Source organism: Calidris pugnax, unplaced genomic scaffold (assembly GCF_001431845.1).
Source record: "Calidris pugnax isolate Ruff unplaced genomic scaffold, ASM143184v1 scaffold20, whole genome shotgun sequence".
Lineage (NCBI taxonomy): Eukaryota > Metazoa > Chordata > Aves > Charadriiformes > Scolopacidae > Calidris > Calidris pugnax.
The window spans coordinates 23,989,930-24,015,545 of NW_015094510.1; the positions used below are offsets into that span (position 1 = coordinate 23,989,930).

The 25,616-nt window shown below is 36.3% G+C and overlaps 1 protein-coding gene across 1 annotated transcript in view; it reads left to right on the forward strand.

Moving 5' to 3' along the window:
* Window positions 1-6: 6 nt before the first annotated feature.
* USP12 (ubiquitin specific peptidase 12) overlaps window positions 7-25,616 on the forward strand; it is a 39,274-nt gene continuing 13,664 nt past the window's right edge. The window contains exons 1-4 of the mRNA XM_014966097.1: window positions 7-193; window positions 12,711-12,791; window positions 19,521-19,734; window positions 23,062-23,288. Of these exons, the coding sequence (XP_014821583.1) occupies window positions 146-193; window positions 12,711-12,791; window positions 19,521-19,734; window positions 23,062-23,288 (570 nt within the window). The 5' untranslated portion in view covers window positions 7-145. The remainder of the gene's footprint in view (window positions 194-12,710; window positions 12,792-19,520; window positions 19,735-23,061; window positions 23,289-25,616) is intronic.

Consider the following 25,616-nt stretch of genomic DNA (forward strand, 5'->3'; position numbering starts at 1 on the left):
CCGGCGGCGGGCGCTGGCGGGGGCGCCGAGTGCCGCCCCCCTGGCCTGCCGTCCTCTCCCTTCCCTTCCCCTCCTACTCCCGCCCGGCCCTGCCCGGCTCCCCTCGGCTCGGCGCTGTGATTGGGCGGAAGATGGCGCTGGGCGGATGGAAATCCTAATGACAGTCTCCAAAATCGCCTCCATCTGTACCATGGTGAGTGAGCCAGGAGCCGGGGCGGCTCTCTCCTTGCCCGGCCGGCTCCCCGGGGGCGGCGGGCGAAAGGCTGGGTTTGCGCGGCGGGGGGCGGCGGGGAGGCGTCCCCGGCTGGGGAGCGGGAGCGCGGCCGTGGGCGGGGATCGGCAGCGGAGCGGGGTTAATCGGCTTTGGGAGACTCAGCCGTGCTGCAGGCGCTGGATAGGATTGGGTTGGTCTGGGGGAGGGAGGGGGTGCATCCCGGCTGTGGAGGTGATAAAAGTGCGTGGGGTTGGAGCGCGGCGTCCCCCCGAAGCGTGCCGAAAGCTGGGAGGTAGAGCATTAGGACACTGCCTCCCGATCGGGGTTGCTTTAGTGCAGGTGTGTTTTTAGGGCAGGGTTTCTAGAAGCGCCCTCCTCCTCCTCCTCCTCCCGATCCACTTCGGAATTGTCCCCAGCTCTCCGAGTACTTTACTCATGTAATTGCCTTGCCTATTAGCAGGCGGGTGCTCCTCTGGTTACCCGGAAAAGTGCTGGCATCCCGCGTGATCGGGTCAGCCAAGCACGTTCCACCCGTTGGCATGTAATTCGACTTGTTTGCATCGATCCGGGTCCTGATAGGCGCCTTCTCCCAGTGATTGCTTTTTCATTACTCTCTCTCTCCATAAATTAGAGCTATGAGCAGATACACAGATGTGATAAGGCTCCCTTGGGGTCTTTTGGAGAGGGGTGGGTAGCTCAGTAGATCCACTGATGGAGGAATGCTGAATTTAAGGAAGGAAATACCCCTTAGTCAGTAGAAGCTACTACTTGTCGTGGAAGAGATGTGTTGATGGTTCATAGCTGAAGATCTTGCATTTGTGCTCTTTTCTACCTATTCTGTGGCCAAATGAAAGTTTCTGCTCCCAAATCTTGGGAAGAGATGGTTAAAGGGAAAAATGCGCTCTCTCATCTAGTTTGTTAATTTGCTGCATTGGGATTATAACATAAAATATCAAGCAGTGGGAAATGCTTACATTTTATATTATTGGAAAATGATTTATGGTTTTCGTAAATCTTGCTGCGAAGGGGCTTTAACGTCTCAAACAGACATTTCAGAGGTGGCCCATGAGAATTTTGAGTGACTGTCTGTAAGCTCATTGGGTGAGATTGCTCAGGTGGTTGTTGATCAGCTGGAGTAATGTTTTCTTCAGATATGGGAGATCACAGCTTTTCGTTTTGACTTGGATAGTCTGACTTCTTGAACTCATGAGCTGTATAACAAGATGTTTATATGGCAAAATGTCATACACCATGTACTTCAGGAGCTGTTGTTCTCTGAGGTAGTTAGATTTTAGGTTAGGCTGTTGAGGAGTCAATAAGATTGATCCTTGACCTTGGACGATCTCATTTTATTGCAATTCTAGCTAATGTGTTTTCACCTATGGTTCACTACTGGCCTTTGTGTCAGTGCTGGCCTCTTGATTTAGGTCCAGTATGGGATCTCACTTTTCTGCTTCTGGACAGCATAGAAGTTGTAGGTCTGGACTGGCCAAGCAGCAAGTTTAACATCATTCTGTATGTATGATTTTCAGAGACTACATTGTGTCATTAACGTTGAGGTCAATCCCAAACCCATTTTTTCAACTAAAAATCTTATTATGATTAACTAAAGTGTCTATATCCATGAAGCTGAAATTATTATGGCAATTAGGTATTATCTGTCCAATCATAATTGTGTGCACTGAGGTGGGTAAACTCTAGGCATAAGGTTTTTCTGGTGCATGAGCTGTGAGATGGGACAGCTAGCATAGGATACCTGCTGTGAGAGTGTTTTCAACTCTGAGCAGATAATGTAAGATTGTGCTTAAAAATATTTCAGCAAAGATGGTGTGAAGAAGCAGTTGGTAGTTACTGTGGAGTTGTTCAGAACAATGTGATTATGGTCAGGCAGGTCTTCTTAATTTTAACAAGAGTCATATACTCATGTTTAAGCATACATTTTGCAAAAAAAAAAAACCCGAACCAAATACCCAAAATGAATATAATTGGTGAGTAATAACATATATATATTTTTTTTTCTGGCAATTCTTCTTTGTGTCAACCCACGGTTTGATAAACTGCCAGACAACTTCCTAAAAATTCTTACAAGTTTTTCTTGCCTTTCCCCATGCCTCTTACAATAACTCTCAGACTGTTTTTTCTTTTCTTGAGTTTGGTTAGTACAAAACCAGTAATAGGCAATTTTTGTCAAGAGGCAGTTTGTACCTACAGAAACCTAACAACCATATCCACTTACAATCTGTAACAGGAGTCTGGAACTATATTGAAAAAAACTCTTCCATCACAGTCCTACGTTTTATTATTTCCTTTTTTATATCCAAATTAAAGTTTTGCTTCTGCTGACTCACTTATATTTTATGCATCTTATCCTTGTTGTTCAAGCTCTGAATATTAGCAATATACTACGTTTTACACTACTGGCAGGTAGTGTGGGTACACTGAGGAGTGATATCTACTATTTTTAGTTTGTTAGCCACAATGCCTTTTGCGATGATCTTATGAGAGCACCTTCTGTCTACAAAGGGTTGGCTCTTTTATATACTTTATTAGTTCATTGATCCAGTGTTCATAATAGTGATGGCAGAGCTCTTCCTGTAGTACTCTCTCCTAGTACTGCATCCCTTTGAACTTTTTTGGACTTCTTTGCTCTACATCACTGGTCCCATGGTTCCTCATGCTGTAGTCATAATTACATGGCTGGAGATTGTGGAAAAGCACTGGAAAATACCTTTCCCCTTGAGTGGTTTAGCCACTGTTCTTGTTGCAAAATGGCTGAGGTTAAAAGTGTGTGGTCTTTTTTTTTCTTTTTAATGTCTTTGCAGTAAAAGTAGAACTTGGTCTGTTGCCCTCATCCATGCATTAAACTGCAGTCAAAGTCTTAGTTGACTGAATTACATGGGTTTTTATGCATGGCTGAGAAGTGGTCAAGTAACCTGTACTAACTGCAATGAAGATGTGCCCAAAGCTATACTCACCATAAAAGAAAGATTGAATCTAGTACTTCTGACTTTTGCTTCTGTTGTGTAGAATCCAGCAAACACTTGCCAGCAGTTGAAAGATATTGAGCCTTACAGTAGCTGAAGGAGAAGATAGAAATTATCTTTGTAGCATAAGAGCTACAAAAAGCTCCTAAGACGTTGGTCTCAGACATACAGAAGGAAGTTGTAGTGGTGCTAGTACTTGTTTTTCAGTGTTTCTTCTAGAAACTGGTTGATTATGTTAGCACAACCTGGAAAAGTTTAATGAACTTTAAAAACAATGCTAATATAGAAGCTGTAACATTAGACATGAAAATCTTTTCTTCATGTTTCAGGTATTTGCCTACGTGTTCCCTTCTCTATCTGCTAGTTTAACATCTTATGTACAGGGTCAGTGTCACTGAACATCTTAAGTGACCCATTCAGCTCCCCAGCACTGGCATCAAATACTCAGTTTGTAGGATTGTGTGATGTAACAGTGTGCTCTGCATGAGATGTCAGTGCATATTTTACAATCCAAATTTTTGTTTGTTTTTGAAAGGAGTAAGAGTCCTTGTGGATTGTGGAATCGTGCTGAATGGCTGGCTGTTGTCCTTTTCCTGCCTGTCTCCTGTCTAAGGGTACTGTCTCCAGTACCGTTTTGCCTGTTTCAGTCACGTTTGACAAAGGTGAAGAGGTCTTGGAGGTACTTAAATTCAAGCAAACCTGTGGGGAAAAAAAAAGAGGTGGCTTAGAGGAAACAGACTGTGGAAGTGCCCAGCTGAGGGAAGAATGCAGTGCACCTACCTTGGATGTTGTAGCAGAGAGGCTTTATAAAAACATTTAATTGCAGGAAAATTTTATAACTAACTGTGAATAAGTATACATGTACGGACTTCGTTACTGCTTAAGGAATTACTTGCTTACAATAGGGTTTTCAAACCTGATTGTGAAATCTGCGCTTAATGTAAATTGATGTTTGCCAGTGTTTGCAGTCAGCCAGAAATGGCTATGATGTACACACTCCCATACCTTCTAATTGTACTGTCTCCTCTGAAGCACGAATTATAATACTTAAACATTAATTGACCATCAGGTTAACAGATTCCACAGGAAAGTGTACAGAAGACTCATGCTGGAAGAAGTGAGAATTGAAAGTTACTGCAAGGGAAAAAAAGTTGTGGAAAAACATAGCTTCAAAGTGAGGAGGCGATAGGGGAAAAAAAAAAAAAAGCAGAGGAGGAGAGGACTAAAGTAACAGAGAATACAGCAGTGTTGTGGTATTTCTTTACCCAGCTGTCTGACTTGCTTATGTAGCAGTGTTGGCAAGAAGGAACATGTGGTGTGTCTCAGCCACTGCATTTCACTCTGGCACCATGACCTGAATCCGCCTTGATCAGTGGACTGGAGTGTTCAGGCACGTGTTCTGTTGTGGTGATTCTGTCGCAAGCACATGAAATTTTGGAGAAGTATGTGTTAGACTGTTGGGGTGAGAGCTTAAACCACAGTAGGGAGGCTCACTCATCTTTTGGAGTTCCTACCGTGAGAATATTTCATGATGAATATGGCACTAGGACTCAAGCATGATGTGGCATTTGTCATAATCATTCTAACATGCTACAATATGGTAATAAAAGATGAGTATGTACATTTGCTCTTTAAAATAGTAGGTTTGAGACACTGCTTAGTATACTAATTAGTTTAGACAAATTTGGTTTAAATTTACATCAAAATAGGAATTTAAATTAATAGAAAACAAATGTGAAATATGAGACGCAAAGAAAAAAATTCCTGCAAGTTGTGTAGCTGTAAAGCAATATTTATACCAGCACAGAGAATTATTTAGTTGGCATATCCAACTTAGTTGGATAATTTCAATTATATAAATGTGCCTTTTTCTTTATACCTGTATGTAGATATATATTCATCTTTTGGGTTCTAAGCACAAAGAAACAGCGAAATACAAACTTGGACTCTTGTCTTGCAGGCAGAATTTTTAGCTGTGTCAGTGAAAATAACATCCTATTACTAGAAAATCTTGAATATTTAGGTCGGTCATTTATATAGGCTTTGTACTTACTTTTTAAACTACTGAAGCTACTAATTTGCATTAAATATTCTAAGAATGATTCTGTAAAAAAAAAAAAAAAGGCTGTAAAAGGATGTCTGTCCATTAATTGATATTGTCTACTTTTCTCTTTCAAATTTATTGAAAGAAAGAGGTGTATAAAAGCCCTGTATAGAGGGTAACTTTTGTTTTCCTAGCTTAGGAAGTTTGCTAAAGCTAAATGCTTTTAACAAATTATTTCTTTCAGTAAGGTTTATCTGATCTTCCAGTTGAGGGAAAAAAAAAAAATCTAGATCTTTTTGTAGCATAGAACCAGAGTGGTGTATTAACATAAGTTGACCAGAATGGGAAAGCATTTTTACCATTTTTCATAAACTCAAATTCTTTTTATAATTCCATGAAAATGGGAAATTATAAAAGCAACACACTTCTTTTTATGAAACCGGAATTATGTGGGTTAAAAAAGCATGTGAAACACACTGCAGTGTGCAGTTTATTAACAAAAGAGATTGAGCAAATGTCTTCTTTTTTTCTTCTCCCTATGCATTTTGGGTAATTAGGTAACTCTGATTTTTCTAAAAGATGAATATAATGTTTATAGCTGTACTTTTTAGGCAGTGAAAAATTGCTAAGATCACCATCAGATCCTCTTTTAAGTACATCTCACAGACTTCCTATCTTGTCTGCTACTGTAATTCAACCTTTAACTGAAAGTCTTTGAAGGTAATAGTTTTCTTTTGTGACCCCACTTAATAAGTGTCATTATGAGATATGTTGCACTGATGCTATTGAAAATCCATCTCATCAGAGGAAATTGAAGAAAAGGCACCTGATATCATAAACAGCGTTACTCCAGGATTTTCCTGGAATTATTCAGTATAAATAAAATTTATCTTGTTTGCAATATTTTAGTTTTTAGCAATATGATATAATTTTGTGTTAAGGCAGATAGTAGATGAAGTCCAGCTCAAGACTGGCAAGAATTGGGAAAGAAGCATCACTTTTCGTGTTTTCTACGAAAGAGCCAAGCCCACAGCCCTATTTATCTGAGTCTCAGCTTCATATGTAACTTATCTTTGACTTCAGTATTCGAAACAGAAGGAAGTATGACTATTATCTAGTTGCTGTGAAGGAAAATATGTTGTGTTTGCTCAGTGGGGGTCAAAAGATGGGTGTGGTAGACATGCCAAATGTGAAGAGAAGGTAGTTTTGGGCTATGCTATCATTCTCCTTGCCCGGGCAGAGATGTTTTTGCTTTATACTTGGTAAAAACCGTTTCTCTTAGCAGCACATGATTAGAATATACAGGATCGTGTCTTAAACTAATTAGTTAAGAAAATAACAATATTTGAAAAATATGAACTGAAACTGTTAAAATATTTCATAGTTAGGTTATAAATTGTGTATTACTAATGCATGTTCTTTTGCAAATAAATGAACAACAAAAATTATTGAATCCCACTCAGCATATTTCACTTCTGCTTCCTGGGCTAGAAACAGTATCAAAAGAAATGCCTTTCCAATTTGGTTAGCAGTTGTAACAACAGATGTAAACTAATTTAATATAGCTATTCTGTTTGCTCTTAGTCCTGATTCATATAAATACATGGACAAATATGAATTCACATATTCTGGTAGAACATAACTGGAAGAGTAGAATTATGTATTTCTTCTTTAACAGGAGATTCCATCCGTCACAGTGAATTAGTTGGTGTAGGCTATGGCATTGTATACCTTCACTAGTGGCACAGCCAAGGAAGAATCTTTTAATACATAGCAAAAAAAAAAAAAAAAAAAAAAAAATGTAGGCTATGGCATTGTATACCTTCACTAGTGGCACAGCCAAGGAAGAATCTTTTAAAAAAAAAAAAAAAAAAAAAAAAAAAAAAAAAAAGTGAAAGTACTAGAAAAGGAGTGCTTCTGTAGCAACATTTATTTTTTCAAATTATAAATATTTAAATTAATTTTACACTTGTAATGTTTTATTCTTGTTCAGGAAAACATTGCTATTCCCAGTTACTGAGTTTCCCTTTTACTTGTAATGTCTTTCTGACACTAGGAAGAATAGAAGTTCTGTTTTGTGGGGCTTTTTGTTGTTGATGTTCACTTACCTGTAGCCAAGGTCATGTTTTAAAAATTAGGTTTACATATGTCTATGCAACATGGTTTAGTTATGTGAGTCACCTTTTATCTTTATTTTTCCTGGCTTCTTGAGGGAGGTAGAGAACATTGCAGGGAAGGAGCTAGCATAGTACATATGTGAAGGGAGAAATGGATCTTCAGAATATTGACAACCAATGTAAGTTTTGAGACAGATTTCTTTTAAATGTGAAATTTTTGATTTTGGTCAGAAAATTTACAAGTCAGTAAAGCTAGAGGATAAAGCTGATACAGCAAACTACTGGAGAGATGACCCACCAAGTAATCAACTGATATTTATCATAGAAAGGGGTAGATCCCCCCCCCCCCCCGTACTCCATTCCAGTAAGACTAACACCAGTGTAATCTTCAAAGCACATTCAGCTATTTATGAATCAAGTCTTTGTAAGAGAAATGCTGCCTGCTGGGTTGGATGATAACAACAAGGTAGGACACTTTAAAACAGCAGTTGTTTGTCCACTTGCTGACATGTTTTCAGACAGTATTTTTAATACAGGATGGCTTTTTTTTTAAATTTGGCAAATGCTGAGTGCGTTTTCGTTAGTGTTTCAGTTCAGGTAAGGTGTGTGCAATTCTGAAGCGATTCTCCCAGGCATCCCAATTTACCGTACTTTGGTTTGCATCTTGGAGTGGTCTTAGAGCGCACAAATTAGATTCCTTTTGGAGGAAACAAAATCATGCAGTGTAGTTCAGCTGCAGCTGGGTGTTCAGTCACAGAGCCAGCCTAGAACTAATCTGGCAAAACCCCTCTGAAACCCAAAGTGTGTATGTGAGATCGTAAGCACCAACAGCTTTACAGATTGTCTCCAATTAGTTTTCCATATGTTAGCTGTTAGTGTGTCTCAGGAGTACTAGTTTAACATAGCACCACAATTGTGTGATCTCTGAGGCAGTGAGAAAAGGCAATAATAAAACTGGAAATGGCATTTAACCATATTATTGCTTTAGCAAGTGAAAAACTAAACGAACAAACAAAAATCCCGGTCATAAGTCTGGATTTTTATTTATTTTTTATTTTCCATTGAAATGTACAATGTCAGGGTTTTTTTCAGTTTATTTTAGAACTTTGAGAGAATGTATATCTGTAAAACTTGAAAATCTGGAAAATTCAACTGTACTTAATTAAAAGATACTATACTTCCCTCTCCCGCTGTGTTTTCTGTGCTTTGATTCCAGTAAACTGAAATAAAACACTCATTTGGTTAATGTTAAATGTGTTAATTTATAGAAACCTCAAGGTATTTTGAAAATAAAATTTGAGAAACTTAATTAAAGGCCTTCCATGGTAAACACAGATTCTTCACCCTTCATTAAGAAATTAGCATCTAAGGAGATCTTTGATAAATCCAGTAATATAGCCTTTTTCTTGAACTTGATGCGGGAGAAAAGCAATAAATATTCCACTGATTTGAACATGGCTAAACTGAGATTACTCATAACTTATCTTGCATCAGTTTGAAGTTACACATGCAATGAAGTGTACAGCAGTTCAGCTTTACACCTGAGTTTTATTATGTGAGAGAACACTCTTGTATAATCATTGATACTGTAACTGTTTTCAGGATCATTTTCAATAACAAATAAAAGTGAAGCAAGTCTTGATTTCATAGTGTTTTCTTGTATGCACACATTAGTTACTGAACTTTCTACTTTACAATTCTATATTGTGTTAACTATGACAAACAGGTGTTCTGTATGCCTGTATAATTATCTCTGTGCTGGAAGGGGGGTAATGTAAGGCAATGTTTGGTGATATATAGGTTTTATACTAATATGATGCAAAAACTGGTAAATGCTATTACTATTGTAATACTACCTTTTTTGTACTTCTGTTGTGCCTCTGTTCCTTCCCATTTTTGGGTAATGACCTTACGCGCTCCTGCTAAAAAGGGTGGGGGAACTGGAGGTGGGTATACTGACCAAAGGAGATGATGTTCCTTTCTGTCCCCTGCACAACGTCCAAACCAATTCGCTGTGCAGGGACCGAGCATCTATTTTATGTGTTGTTCAGACAGCCCCCCAAAAGAGATGTCAGTTTTGGGATTTTCCCGCATCCCAGTTCAGTGGCTGAGGAAGAAATTCTATACTCTGTAGGATACATCACAGACTGACACCTCCCAAGTCTAGATTCCGAGTCCAGTAAGTCCATCTAGACTGATGGAAAGAGACTGCACTTCTGCCTTCAACCTCTGCTGTCTTCTTGTCCAGATCATATGGTACCATGATAATTGGTGGTGTTGCAGTGCTTCCCCTCTGTATTTTCATAATTGGAGAATCAGTTGGGACTGTGTACTTTAATGCTGAATGGGAAACATTTTATAGTGAGGGATAGTTAGGTTTTAAAATAGCTTTTACAGGTCAGATGTGAACATGCATTTTAACATACTCTTTCAAGCCTCTGCTGCATACTGTGTTTTCATTCTCTGCAACCAACATGCTGTGCACAGTATAAATGACTGCTTTGGGGGGAGGAGTAACACCCGTAATGACAGACAAAAAGAGAGCTATAGAGGGAAGCCTAAGTAGCTTGAGGGTTTTTATTTTGGTGTAAAACATCCATGCTGGCTTGTAGTAATAAAACATTCATAAACAACTGCATTCAAATATAGGTAATACCCTGCTTTGAAATCATATGAAAGTCCAAGCCTTGAATGAAACAGCCTTGAATAACCAGAAAACTATAACAATATTGGAGTATCTTAGCAGGTCTCTCTTATTACCAAGTCAGGATCTTTATTGTGCTAGAAACTAAATACAGTGTTCTGTAAAACTAGAAACATCGGAGTTCGTACAATAATATTCTTCCTTTCAAAGGTAGAATAACAGCTACTCCACCCTAGCTGCAAAAAGAAAAAATTTCCTAAAAGCCTGCTCTTGAATTTATTTTTTAAAAACCAGAGAATTTAACAATAGGATAAAAAGGCCTCCACAGTTTCTTTTTTTTGTAGTTTTGTAAATAACACCCACCTTGCCAGAGCTCATGGGTGTATTTCAATAAGGCTGCAAAACTAAATATTCAGAAGCTGTGGAGTGCTTTAATCTTAAATGAGGCTTTATACCCCTTTTCTTCACCATTTGAGTAAAATTTGACTTCTAAACTAGTAAGCCCTGCAGCCAAATCCCCCTTAAAGGAGAGGCTTTATCGTACTGGATAATTGCAGGGGATATGACTGATGAAAAAGCAGCTGGGGCTGGGTTGTGACTGGAGCGGATATGTCCTGTCTCAGGTGTGGAGTTAGAGTGTCTTTTACTCTATTTAGTTAAAGTTTTTACCTCCTGATGGGCCTTTGACCATGTGTTTCCAAGTTGAGAACTACTAAACTGGACTGTGTAATTGCACTTAAACTCTGCAGTACCACAATTGCATCATGGCAGATACCACGTAATAGAGTCTCATTTTAATTTTATACATTTTGAAACAGTCCTAATTTTAATTCTATCTCCCTTCACCCTATCTGTAATTAATGTGTGAAATCCTGTGTGCTGTTTTTAATGCAATTTGTGATTTTGATTTAATTTTATTGTTGTAATGTCCAGGGCTATTTGTTACATCTTTGGTATAAAGAAAGAACTTCTTGGGAAGGAGTCACATTTAAGATTCTTTCCTGTGTGCTATTTTAGCTTCAGTTAGGTCTGACTTTAGACTGGAATATTTATGCTCACGTATTAGTTTGATACAGGACATATATACATATGTCAGTGGTAGTGTACGCAGAAAAAGGGATGTAGGGTTGGGTACATTTGCTTTTCTTTAAAAGCAGTCAGTGTAAGCGCTCATAGAAATCTAGGGGGGGTTATTCTCTGAATGTTCCAGAGTAGAGGTTTTTCTCTCTCAAAATAAAAACCTCTATTTCCTTTGAAACCCATTGTTTATTGCACCAGTCCAGTCAACAATCACCGGTTGGAACCACCGAGTAATCAAAGTTACCTTCTCTGACTTCTTTTTGCGGTTCAGACCCAACAGATCTATGGGGCAAAGGCTGCAGCATTTGTAATGCACTCCAACACTAGCTGCACTGTGCTGTTTTTTGATATTACAAAGTTCAAGGTATTTAACAAACCCCTTTGAACATTTTATGTTTTCAGTGTAAGAAAGACAACCAATCTCTTCGCTTCCTACGAACAATCTGCATTTCGTAACTTTTTCTGAAATGTGCTGCACAGTATGAGAATCACACTTGTTAAGAGGAGCTCACCATTTGGCTTATATCACCTGCTTTGCAATAGTATATTAATGCAATTGTTACTAAAGATGATCTGCTCTGAAAATAATAAATACAGAACATCAAAACAGTGTAATTGCATGAAAATATGTGAAAATTTTATAACTTTTAGATGGTTTTGAACAGAACATATTTGGAAAATCATATCTCTAAGGTATTTTAAATTTTGTTGAAATAATTTTCTGGTGGTAAAAGTGTTAGGTTCTTTATTACAAGTGTCTTAAGTATTATGTTATGGCACAGAAGACTTGTTGTCTGCTCTAAGACCTGTGTGAAATGACTTTGTGGGCAATCTACATCTTGAGAGTGCAAATCAACAGAGAACTCAAAAGGACCAATTTTTCTGCATTCACAGCTAATATTATCCTACCTATAAGCTTTTCTTTGCATTAAGCAACAAACTAACTAAACGAGTTTAGTTAATTTGCCATGTATGGTTGTTGAGCTGGGTCACAAACGCCACTTTCTACCTACCCTTCAGGGTAGAGACAGCAAGGTGTTTAATCTGTTTTCACTATTTAGTATCATTTATTTTTGTTTTCCTCCCACCTGACTAGAGAGCTTCAGTGAGACAGAGCCAAAGATACTGGTTTGGTGTTGGCAAGGTCTATAGTTGTGACCAGAGTTTTGTTGGTTGGTTTTGGTGTTTGTTTTTTGGGGGGAGGAAGAGGGGAGGGTTGTTGGGTTTTTTTCCCATGTAGGTAAATCAGAATAAATTAACAAGTGTTTGGTGATTAAAAACATCTGACTGAGCTAACTGGACAGTATACAAATGTAAGAATCAGGATTGAAATATAATGTGAAAAGCATTACTGTATCTCAGTACAAATGATATAAAACACAGCTGTTTTTTGAGCAACAGGTCTTTACTCCAGATGTCTGTTGTGGCCAGACTTATAGTTGTGACTGTGTTTTAGATGCCTGTCATGTATGAGCTACCACCCATGACTGTAGTTAACTCATATCAGAATTTTCAGAGACAAGTCATTTGTCCTTACCAAAAAAACTTTACTTCTTTTCCTCAACTAGTTAAATTCACTGTGTATGTAGTTGCAACACTAATATTTTACTGCTTTTGATTTTTCTAGGGCGCCAATGCCTCAGCTTTGGAGAAAGAGATTGGTCCGGAACAATTTCCAGTCAATGAGCACTATTTTGGTTTGGTTAATGTAAGTTTCAGTCCACAACTTCATTACTTTGAAATGCTGTGAGTGGATTTGTTAAATTGCCAGACTGCAACTGACTGCATTATTAAAATGCTGAAAGATATAGTCACTGAATATACATACTTTTTGAAATGTGTTTTGATATTCACTGTATTTGTTGAAATATGCTACTGAAATAATTGCTGAAATCAGGCCATGTTTTTAATACTTTATTTCATTTTACTAATTGTAGGGTATTTTTAAATCACTTTCTTGCTATGAAATTGTGTAAGTCTAAAAAAAGCTGTTTATGTAGCTTGTAGTTCATAATAAGTAAATAAATATAATAAAAGAAAAAAATCTGTGAAAGACTGTTGATGATATGAAGTCTTCACCTCTGATATTTGTATTAAGATTTTAAAAAAAATACTCAGCCCAAAGGGGAAGGCAATGTTGGGAAAAACATACTGAATCATTCGATTCAATCATTAGTTTTAAGGAATAATTTAAATTTAATTTCTGGTATTACCCGTGAAAAGTATATCTTGTTAGAATTGCATTATTCTGTCTGAAATTAAATATTAAATGATTTTCTTTATTTGGGCTTCAGAAAGTACATATTTAAACCAAGTTGATTTAATAAGACCTGTCATCTTGCTTTTCTTAATGAAACTGATTACTTCTAATGTTGTCCTGCTACTATAACATATGTCTCTGCCTCTAGGTTCATAGTACTGACATGGTTCAGGAGTCTGCAATCCCAGTATGCACTCTGCAGTCAGTAAACACTCTTGCTGATAAGCTAATTTACATGCATCTCAAATGCTATTGGTGATCTTTTCCTTTCTCATGAAAGTTGAAATATCTTCAAAATCACACGTTGTTTCTCTGAAAAGAGGAAATACAGTAGTTTAACTGTTAATACTTGTTAGTTCTGTAGCAGAGCTTAGCTTTTCCGTCAAAGCTGTTGCTGTATTTTCTCAAATCTGTTATTCTATTGATGGATAACCTGTTTTCCTCATTTCTTCCAAGTCAAGAGAGGATTTGTCTCTCTGCTCATATTTAAAAATAGAATGAATACTGTTGCAATATTTGTTTTCTATATACAAAATCTGTTAAGGTTAGCTTGTACCTAAAATACTGGTTGATACAATTGCTGCCTCACTGTCCTTTTATAGATTTGAATGTATCCTCCGTTTTTGGCATTTAAATGCTTCTAGAGAGAGGGAGAGAAACTCAAAAGAAATACTTGAAAACTTGCAAGATCTTCACAGTAGTCTTAAACACTCAGATATCTAAGTGTTTGATGAGCCCACCCATCTTTTCTCTCAAGAGGCTGGCACTTCTAAAAGCTTGTACTATAGACTATGGCAATGTGCAAAAAGCTTATGTTGTCTTGGCCTTGTCTTTCAATAATGCTTTAGCATTTTTTTGAACAGTGCCTTAGCTTAAGTCTTTATCTTCCTCCTGGGTAATGTAATACAAGCTCTCATTAAAATGACCCAAATAGTCGTACAATAAACAAACTAATGTAGATCAACCTGTACATTACGCATTAGAGAGAAATTCCAGTTCCCTAAATTAACGATTAATTTCAAATGTTAAACTGAGGGTAAGTATAATTATATATTATACTATATATATAATATATTTCCACTTTGACTTTTTAAAGTCATATATGAGGCTTCTTGTTCAGATTAGCCCAGAACACATGGAAAATAAAGTTTAGAAAAAAAATAATTCAGTATGAAGTGGCCCAAGCTTTTGGAATATCCAGAATAGTACTCTGGCTCACCTCTCCTACTTGCTGTGTATTTGGAGAAAGAAATGTTGAATATAAAATCTTTTCTGTCAATAATTAAACTTGTCTAGAAGTGGGTTATTACTTTCCACTAATGTTTTTCTTTGTTGACATCTGATAGGGCCGAATACGTATATTATGAGAATATTAATAAGCTCAGGTCATCAAAACCTCTATTTACATTTTTTATAGTATCTGTTCTATTTTATGTATTTTATTAAATTGAAAAGACCAGTCCTTTAGTCTATACAGTGTCTCTGTTATAACTGTAGTTGTATACATGATGTATTACATTAAGACTTAACAGTAAAATTGTATAGTACACCTAAAAGTTTTACATCTTTTGTACTCTTAAGAAAAGTTTCAATTAAAGACAATCTTCCTAATATATAATGAATGTCAACAAATTCTGGCTTTCTGTAGTCCAGAGGGAGTAGGAAATTTGAGGGTAGGTCTGTCTTTAAGTCATTGTCTTCAACCATACACATCAGAGGGATTCAGCTCTCTTAACTCTCTGTGTAGTACAGGAATGTTCCTTTTTTAGATTAAAGCAATAAGGGTTTATGAACCAAACATCTTTGAATTGTAGCAAGTAGCAAAATGGAATTTTATTACACCTATGGCACACTGGTGCTGTGTTTTCCAGGTACAGTGGCTGGCTAAGGATATTCAGTTGTATTGTTGCATGGATGGGTTTCAGATCTGTTTTACAGATTGTATTTACTAACACAGTCTGGATATGCCACAAACGTGTAATGACCTTGCAGAATTTAAATCTGTCAGGAAAAGTAGTGACCTCTTCACTAGCAAACTATGGCCAGTAGCCATTCAGAAAGATGGACAGAGATAATTAAAAGAAATATTAGATAATCAAATAATAAACTAAGACTTCTATTAGATTGAGAAGTGATAGAAATCACAATTTATGCCTGCATTGATTTCTGTAATTGTTTTACATCAATTACAAGAAGTGAAGCTCTTAAAGGGTCATCAACATTTACTGCTATTTTTTTCTAATTTGTTTATCGATTTTGTTTGTTCTAACCATGTCCAGAGTAATGGGAAAAATTGAGATAATGTGGAAATCAATAGCTCTCTTCTAGCTGTGTGATAGCTAGCCATTTCAGATGTCTGGAATGCAGGACAGAATTTTAGATAAAGATGACAATTCTGAAGGAGAGATCTGTCAGTTGTACATGTAGTGTTTATCCAGAGGTAGTGTAAAAGAAGAGAAGGCAGAAACACTGTCTCATCTCCTCTCCAGCTTTGTGGCGGAATCTATGGATTATTCAGAGGATGTGCTGAAAGAAGAGTTTGAGAGGTAGAAGAATAATTAAGAAAGGGCAATTATGGGAACCATATGGAAGACCAGATGTTTGATGGGATGTTTGATTCCGTCAGTGAAAGCTCTAAATGGAAAATTCAGCTTTCTCTTGAAAGGACAATACCATTCACTAAATCAACAGGAAATATTTAAGATATGTGACAAGATGAAAATGTTATTAGTATGATGTCCCATGCACATGGACAATCAAGAACACCCAAGTCTGCTTGTCATTCTTCCTTCCCTCTACAGTGCAGTAATGCAAACTATTCAAATCGATGTGCTTCACAAATTAAATCAATTATTTTATCCAATAAAAATGAAACAATGAACATTTTTAATCTCATAAGAGCTACCCTGATAGGTCTTCAGCAGTTTACCAGTCTTCTGGAGCAGAAAGTTTGGTTATTCAGTCTCTTGCAATGGATGTGTGTTTTGGAGAAATCCTATTTACTGGGTGGCCCATTGCAACAAATAAAAGTTGTCAGAGGTGCCAGTGCATCAGAGCTGGGAGGAGCCCTAATGCTGCACAAGGACGGTGTTCTAAGCAGATCTAGTTCTTTTAGACTTCTCGTTAATTTTTGTAGGTCTATGGGGTTCAGCAACGAAGTTTCTTCCCAGTTGTATGTTGCATTGCAAGAGTAAACTATAAGGCTGTAAGCCTTGGTGAGTGTGTGGTGGTTTTGTTGTAACTTTCCTGATTGTCTCTTTTTATTTTTTTTTTAATATTTCTACACAGGCTTGGGTGTTGTTTGGGAATTTAAAAAAAAAAAAAAAAAAGCTGTGTGCAAAAGAGGTGTGTGCAGTATTTTTGTGAAGGGAAATAATCTGCTTTCTCAGAATTTAGAACAGAAGAACAATATGAACTGAAAAAAAATAAAATTTGGTTTTTTACTTTTCTTAAATGTGCACATCTTAAGGTGCTTCACACAGAAACAAGGAGGCAAGTAATAAACCAGTTGAAAACATGAGTTAAAATAACTCTGCTCTATGGTCTCTGTAACATTCCCCTGAATGAGATAGAGGAGTTTCACTGTCCCTTACAGGCTGACAGTTTAAGATACAAAATTACAATGATGGTCTTTATTACAGTTTTCTCCTATTGTTTTGAGGGAGACTTGACAAGCGTTTCATTACAGAGTGCAGCCCTTGCACCTCTTGATACAAGTGTTGTGCTTCTGAGGCAGTGCTGAGTGTAAAGTGAAGGGAGAAGGGAAGTGCCCGTTGGCAGGGTTAGCAGGAGAGCTGAGTACTGAAGAAGCAGAAAAATAGGTGTTCAGTAGGTGGTGGGAGGAGGGGAAGACTGGAGCAAGGTCTTGGGTGTTTTCTAAATGAGGGGCATGCTTTTGTGTTGCAGGCAAATATGGGATGTAAATTAATAATGGTGGTAAGACCAACATTTTTTTGTGTAACAAATTCCTTATGTATTTAGTCTGGAAATCTCCCCACCTTTCCCCCCTTGTTGTTTAGTACAGGTAACGTTATAATTTTTTGATGATTGGAAGCTTTTATTTTGAAAAGATTTTAGGTTTTGAAGCAATACAGACTGATACTTTAGATATAAATGGGAACTAATTAAATTTTCTTTGGGAGTTAGTTTTCAAACAATCTTCTCTCGCCTACTGTCTTTCTGAATTTGGTTGAAGAAAACCTTTTATGAAGTTAATCTGCTTGCTTCTATTTCCTACCCACAGCCACGTAGGTTAACATACATTCATATTAAATTAATCTGAATTTTGTTTGGTGTTCTGAGTTCTCTGTTACTTTATATTTTGGTTGTCTCTCACTGCATGTTTGCCATTCTAGCTCATTTATCACCGGACTATTTAAAATTGGAATGTTATGAAATTTCTAATTTGCTGCCTTTTCATCTTCTGACACGCACTGTAGAAATTTTAGCACTTTTCTCATTTGATTTAATTTTTAGAGCTTTCTTAACATTTTAATGCAGTTCTCTTTTTATGGCTATTTTTAATTATAAATTCATAGATAGTTGCTTAAAATATTAAATGTTTTGACATAAACTACTGTGTGATTTCATGTGCTTCCTTTAAGGAAAAAAGCCCTGGTTTTCCTTTTAAGTTCATTGACCTGCTTGAGTGCAGATTTGGACAGCAAAAAAGCTAATATAAGAATTTTCCCTAGCTTAAGGAAAAAAAAAATGATGGCCATTAATTTCCTCACTTTTTAATATGGAGATCTTAAGAGTAATTAGTATCTTTTTAAAAATACACGACTTATTCTTTGATTGTGTCTTGGGTCTTTAGATACTACTTCTTCATATTTCATAAATTTAAAACAAAGGAAAGCATTTTACTTTCCAGTTTTGTGATTAAATTGCATGGTGCTCTTGTTTGTCATTGTCTTAATCAGGGGAGAGCATAAATCAGCTACTTCCCTGTTATTCCTAAAATATGTAATGTAATGTAATGTAAAAGCTTTTAGTTCTTTTTCTCTATTGAAAGAACCTGCTCTTAAAATAGCATTAAATGCACTGGTTTTGCTATATAACAGTCTCCCCATCACAATATACCTTTAGAATTTGCCACCCATATATGCTACTATCTTTATATAAAACGTAAATATGAACTTTATTTTCACGTTTTACAGAATGCGTGGTAGGTGTGTGCTTCAATTTGCAGGTTGAATGACTGCAACTGAAAGGGAGGATTACTTGCTGAGGGCCTTATAAAGACTTTTCTCGCACTTTCAGTGTTAGATAATAGGTTTCACTGGAGGAGGGCAGCATAAAATGAGAGTTGCTCTATCCACTGACAGCTCATGATGCCTTGGCAGAGGTGATGGGGAGGTTTGCAGCGTTGGGGTGAGCTGGAGACAGTGTCAATGATCACAAGACCCAAGTGCCTAAGAGCTGGAAGGAGCCTGGGGAAGAGGGACGTCTGGAGTGTCCTGGTACAAAGGGGGTTATGGATGCTTTTCTGGCTGCCCCCTTTCAGTTCAGTGGCTTGCCTCCTTCAAAATGCACATGGCCAAATTGTGCATTCTTTTCTTTTAGTCTGGATTTGAAACTACCAGCTGTGCCACAGCTCTGAATCCTAAATAAGCCATGTGGTATTGTTTTAAGAAAACTCCCGAATGCCAGTCCTGTCACCCTAAAATGAGAAGTGAAATTGTAGGAACAGGTTAAAGTGGTTATTTCTGACTTTGATCACAACTAATAAGATTTGGAGAATCCAATTTCTGAAGTGTCTGAGAAGCTCTCAATTTACAGCTGAATTTCTTCACAGTACAAGGTCATGCTGTGCCTGTTCTTTACTGTTGTGTCTGACTTGTGGTAAATGGATAGATATATTTTGGGAGCTGTGAAATTGGTGGTGTTTGTTGAACATTGACCCAAGTAAATGCAAAATATGACTAATAAATTTAAATTTAAAGTGAGACAAAGTCATGTAGTGTTGTTCAAATTTGCCTAGGCTTTTCTCGGATTTACTTACAGTGTACTTGTTAATCTTTGTAAAACAGAAGTGTGGTTTACTATCTTAAAGTCAAGAAGAAATGACTTGCGGGAAATTTGCACCTGCTTATGCATTCTCTTATACTTTGGATTTAGCTTTATCTCTCTATAGTAATACAATGGAAGCTAATAAATCTCTCTCTTATTTTATAGTTTGGGAATACATGCTACTGCAATTCAGTTCTTCAGGCACTTTATTTTTGTCGACCATTTCGAGACAAAGTCTTAGCATACAAGAGTCAACCAAGAAAAAAGGAGAATCTCCTTACATGCTTAGCTGATCTCTTCCACAGTATAGCCACCCAGAAGAAAAAAGTTGGAGTAATACCTCCCAAGAAATTTATAACAAGATTACGAAAAGAAAATGGTAACTTTTTTTTTTTTCTTGTGTAATAACCATAGAAATTATGATTTAATTCTAAAGATGACATAGTGGAATGCCTACATATGGAAAGTGTTCTTGGTCCTGCAGTATAAAGAAGAGGTGACCCTAGAATAAGACCGTAACCCTTGAGCCATTTTGAGAGAGAATCCTTGCCTCTCTCTTCATGTAGAACTGAACATATTTTCAGTGGCTGCTTATGAAGTTGCTTGCTAGTTTTGCTTCTCTCTGAGTTGTATTTTCATAATCAAAATTCACTCTAAAACTTTTGTTCTGTTTTTAAAAAAAACCAACATTACTCTGAATGCAGAAATCAGTCTCCCAAACTGAGCGTGTGGAAAGGGCATTAAGACTTCCCTGCAAGAATCTAGCTTAAAATTTTTAAATTCCTTCAGAATTTATGCAATACCTAGCTTGACCTACTTTTTAAAGGACTGATGAATTTTAAAATCACAAAGTAGTTTTGGCTAATAATTTGATGTTAAAATATAAATGAAATATAAATGAAATCTTGTAATAATAATAAGCTTCATGAGGGACCATATTTAACACTGCTGCAACAGGCATGTTCACAGTGTTGTAATCTCTCCAAGACTACAGCCTAAAAAGGTGTTCAAATGTTATGATGACCATCTCCATAGTAAAAACAAGAACTAAAGTATTATAATACATGCCTAATTTGAAGTGACCCCTCCAGCAACACATACTATGACTTGTAATAATATTGTTAAAAAAAAAGCTCTTGGGTAAAATACAATTTCTTACGTATGCAGAATAGAAAACTGTCATTCAATTCTTCAGTAAGCATACTTGAGTCAGTATGCTTCTATGTTGATGTGTTTATGGAAATAGCTCATTTATGTCAATGGCTGTTGACTAACTATGACGAATGTGGAGAATGGTTCAAACGGAAAGCAGAAAGTAAACCACAGGAGCCATTAAGTTCTTTTTAGAAGCTGTTCTTTTTAATGCTTAATTATGTCATAACACTAATATTCTAAGCAACAGAAGGCAATTAGAAAATCTTCATTAGAGAAATCACATGTGAAAGTTCAGCTTTTGTTGGCTTTTGGACTCTCTTAATGGTGGTACACTCACCTTTTCTACAAATAAATGTCTAAATTGTAAGGCATCGAAATTGTTAGGACATCATATATGTTATTAAGTGCTTATCGTAAAGGTGTATAATTTTGAGCTTTAACGAAGAGTTAGTTAAAGAATCAGATAGATAAGCAACACCGAGCTAGATGCTGTTCCAGTCAGTGTCCAGCTATACAAGCGTGATGACTGAGAATATAATCCTAATGTATTCCAGACTACAATGCTGCTATTCCATCTTTATTTTCAAAGTCTGAATAGAACATACATATATTAATGACCTTAAAGCTTAACTGGCTGGGAAGCAGCTGTTGGCTTGAAGTCAGCTGAAGGTATAGTGTTATGTTTGCTTAAATTTCTTCTAATCATAAAATGAACAATGTGTAGCTTTCATTCTATTGTACTTAATGCTAATTTATTGACTGGGCACATAGCCCTGAGAGGTCCATGATGTAACACTGTGAAGAATCTCTGAAGTGTTTTACCTCAAGAGACTTGTAGCAAGAGAGCTTGTTCTGCCTTCATTTACTTGATTAAATAAAGACCTTACGGTTGGCTAGATTCAGAATTGAACCTACTTCTCAAAAATAGTGTAGTAGTTCGTTAAATAAACTACTTAGTTGATATTCTTGGCTGACTTATTGTACTACTTAACCTCTCCAAATGATCTAGATTAGCATCAGATTCTTCCTACTTTAGTAATAACTCAGGATTATTTTTTTTTCCTATTTGGAGTTTACTTCTGGATGCCATCAAATGAATGATAGTAAAGCTTCCATGTAATCCATGTGTGCACTCCAAAACTTAAGCTCCAATGAGTATCTTTTTCATTCATCTTTCCAGTTTTGGGAACCATCCCTCCATTGAAGGCCAGTCTCTTAATATATTCTTGGACTGCAAGCAAATTGGAAGTTATAATTAGTTGAAGTGACTGCACGTTAAAAGACTTGTATGTTATTAGCCAGTGATATAGATGGTTTTTTAATTGGCAGGTAAATGTCCTGGTCAGAGAGAACAGGTAACTTTTAGTATATCTGACTCAATGCCTTTATGTTTTTCTTAGTCCCATTCCTGATGCGAGGATTTGTGACAGCAGAGGATTTCTTAGGTTGATATCCCAGGGGACTACAATAAATGAAGTTTTCAGGGTAGTACCAATTTGAACAGAAACAAGAGAGTAGACATGTAAGAAAAAGAGTTCAAGTTTATGTTTTAATCTGTATCATTGCTCTGCATCACAAGTATGTGCCAGTGAAACTATTCTTCTACTGAATTAATCCTAAAACTATTATGCTGACAAACAGAGGAAATGAAAGCATAGTGAATCCATTATTAGTTAGCCACCACTAATAAAGGTGCCACATATACCAATCGCCCGAAGCAATATTTCGGATCTTGAAAGACAAATCTTATCTATTACTTGAAGTCCTAATTTGAAACCTCTTTGCTCTTGCCATGGCTAGAACTTTAGGCTAATTTAACATGGCTTCTGCAAATACTACCTTACCTAAAGAACTTTGAGAAAGAAAATAATTTTTTCAGTATCTCAGTATCTTTAAATTTTTTTATCTCAATCTTATTTTCATTCTAGTATTGATGACACTGTGCTTGTGACAGAGCAGCAGAGGACTTAAAACCCTAAAAGTGAAAATAAATAAAGCAATGTTTTGAGCATTTATTGTTAATGTTCTTTTTTGAGAGAACATACAAACAATGAAATATTTCCTGTTGTAAGTTCTCAGTTCATTTCCAGAAAATATCAACATCTAATGCTATTTGAGATGCCCTGTGTTATCCAAGACATTGACGTAAGCTTGGCAGAGATAGCATAGCCCCTGTAGGAGATCATCGTGACCTGTCATCTGGAGACTGGTCGGGATAAGCTATAACATTTCAGGCTGCACTATACATACACATGTGTTTAGGTTGTTAAATCATGCCCTAGTTTTCCTGCAGAATGGTTCACTCTTTTGTTAATTCTAATCGGCTAAGAGATTTCTGTGAATGTAAGCTGACTTGCCCTCCCTGTTCCCACCCCCTGTATTTTTGGCTTTGTTTATGAAGTACGCATTTTGAGTTTGTGTTGTATTGCCATGAATGATTCAAGATGTGAAATAAAGACTGGTTTTGAAATTTGACTTCTTTTAAAATCTCTTTTGTAGTGTAGCACTAACTGGTTAATTAAAAAAAATATTCTGTTGTTTTATCTTCTAGAGCTTTTTGATAACTACATGCAGCAGGATGCACATGAGTTCTTAAACTATCTATTAAATACAATTGCGGATATCTTGCAAGAGGAAAGAAAACAAGAGAAACAAAATGGTCGCCTACCTAATGGCAACATTGACAATGAGAATAATAGCCCGCCAGACCCAACCTGGGTTCATGAAATCTTTCAGGGAACGTTAACTAATGAAACCAGATGTCTTACATGTGAAACTGTAAGTCTGTATATATGTCGTAAAACGAATTCTTCCGTGTTTCAGAACTTCATGTTTCATGATTAATTTATCTTTTACAGACTAACGTACTAGATGAGTTTGTTTATTTAGAAATCTTACATTCATCTAAATATTTGGATTTTTTCTTTGTTAATGAGAAGATTTCAGCAGCTGATGCGTGGATTGTAGGAAAAAGCTTTTGGTCAATGTTACGAAAATGCTCAATTGAATTTTTGTCAGTGTGATCATAATCAACTTCAAAATTTAGATTAGAAAATTTTAAATAGATGTATTCCTAAGAACAAGGAAGCCTGCCACTTGGGGATGTGGAGTTCTCAAATTTTATGTCTTAATAACTTAATGTCATGCTTCGTGATACATTCCATAAATAAGTATTCTGAACCAGTTTCCACCTATTTCTAGGTTTTTTTTTTTTTAATTTAAAGCCATTGAAATCAAGATACTGTGGTTGGCTTTTGGCACTGAGACAGTAGACTGGGATTCTCAAAGAACATAACTTAATGTGCTGGAAAAGTAATCCTTTCTTAAATGTCTGTCCACAGAAATTCTTCTAATACTAGTCCCTGAGAAATAAATCCCTTCTTTGACTAAGCTGTACTAAAATTTTCTTCTACAATAAGAGAAAGCATATATTTCAGAGAAACTCATAATTGAATTTTACCTTCTTGAGAAAAAGAAAAAGCAGCACAACTTGAAAATTACAGTAATTCTGTCATGATTTATGCCTTAGATAGTGTAAAAAGCTAAATGACTGTATTTTGCTATGACTCTTCATACCTATTTTCCTTAATTAGGTAATGCACACATTTCAGCATGACATTGGAAAGGAGGAGTTAATCAGATTAAATCTATATATTTCACATATAATTTTATCCGTCTTCGAGAAAGACCCACCTCTCTCATTTCAAAGAAAATAGCTTCTTAATGTTGTATGTAATATAATTGCAGACTTCAGTAGATCTTTTTATTTTGAGTAATTTAGGTGTTGATTTCTAGCTACCATTCTCTTTTTTTCTGGTAGATTTCTCCTCCCAAATAACTATTCCATGGCAACTGTGAATTGCTTCTCTTCTAGTTCTTGAACTCTTTTTTTTTCTTCTTGAAGCATGAGTTTAGCTTAGTCTCTTAACAAGACTGACCTCATTACCTTTCCTCACTATGGCATAGTGAATTACCACTGTCACAATTTTGATCTGGGTACAGTCCTTAATACATTTTTAAAATGCTGATATACTCTTTGCCAGCATTATTAGTTACCAGGCCTATCACAATTTTGTAAGGTTTAATAATATTGCTTAGTTCTGTTTTTCTGTTAGCTGTTGCTGAATAGGATACACCGTGCCTGTCTGCCACCGTGCCTGCTTGTGCAGTTGAACTTTAAATTCAGTGTTCTAATATACTTGATTCAGTGTATTAGTGCCTTTCTTTTCCAAGCCCTATTGGTTTCTGTCTATTCCATACATCAGCTTGTGTCTAATTAAAGCACAGAGACCTGAAAATGGGTACTTAGAAAGACATTTAAACGCATTAAATAAGCAATACTACTGTGAATAGTGTCTTACTTTCAAATACAGTGAGCACCTATGATTTTTTTAATGTTCATTGGAAGCTGTTGCCGTTCAGAGTCTTTCTGTGTTTAGAAGTATAACTTGAAATGTCAGGAGTACTTGGATATAGCTTATGTAGAAGACTACGCAGCAAATGCAGATGGTTTAGTGCTTCTTAATGATGAGACAATAACCTTAGTATATTTTTTATTTAAATTTGGAGCTTAATGCATACTTCATTCATACAAAGCATGATATCTCTTTGCTGCAAGTGAGAATGATTATCTTCTAACTGGCCAAACCTACTCAGTGTTCCTTGACCGAAGGTTTATCCTTCGTTTAAGTATGGACAGTGCAATATAAGGAACATAGATACAATTATTTAACAAGGATTTGTGTCATGGGTCAAGCCACAGTGTAAAATAATTAGGTTACAAAATGGATTATAAGTTGTCCTTACATGCTTTTGATGTGATTTCTTGTTGTCATAATTTACCCCTTGCTTGTTAGAGACAGTATGATGACATAAATATTACAAATTTTTGTGGCTAATTGATAAAAATGATCTAGAAGTTCATTGATACTACAGATTTCTCTCACAATTTAAGGAAAGAATAATAGAAAATAATGTTATTGACTTCAATAAGATTAAATTTGAAATGCCTAAATGTGGGCAGTACTTCTATAGAGAAAAATGGGAAATTGTCTCGGGTTAAAAGCACCAGACACATCAATAATGTTTTTCTTCAGCTGATAATCT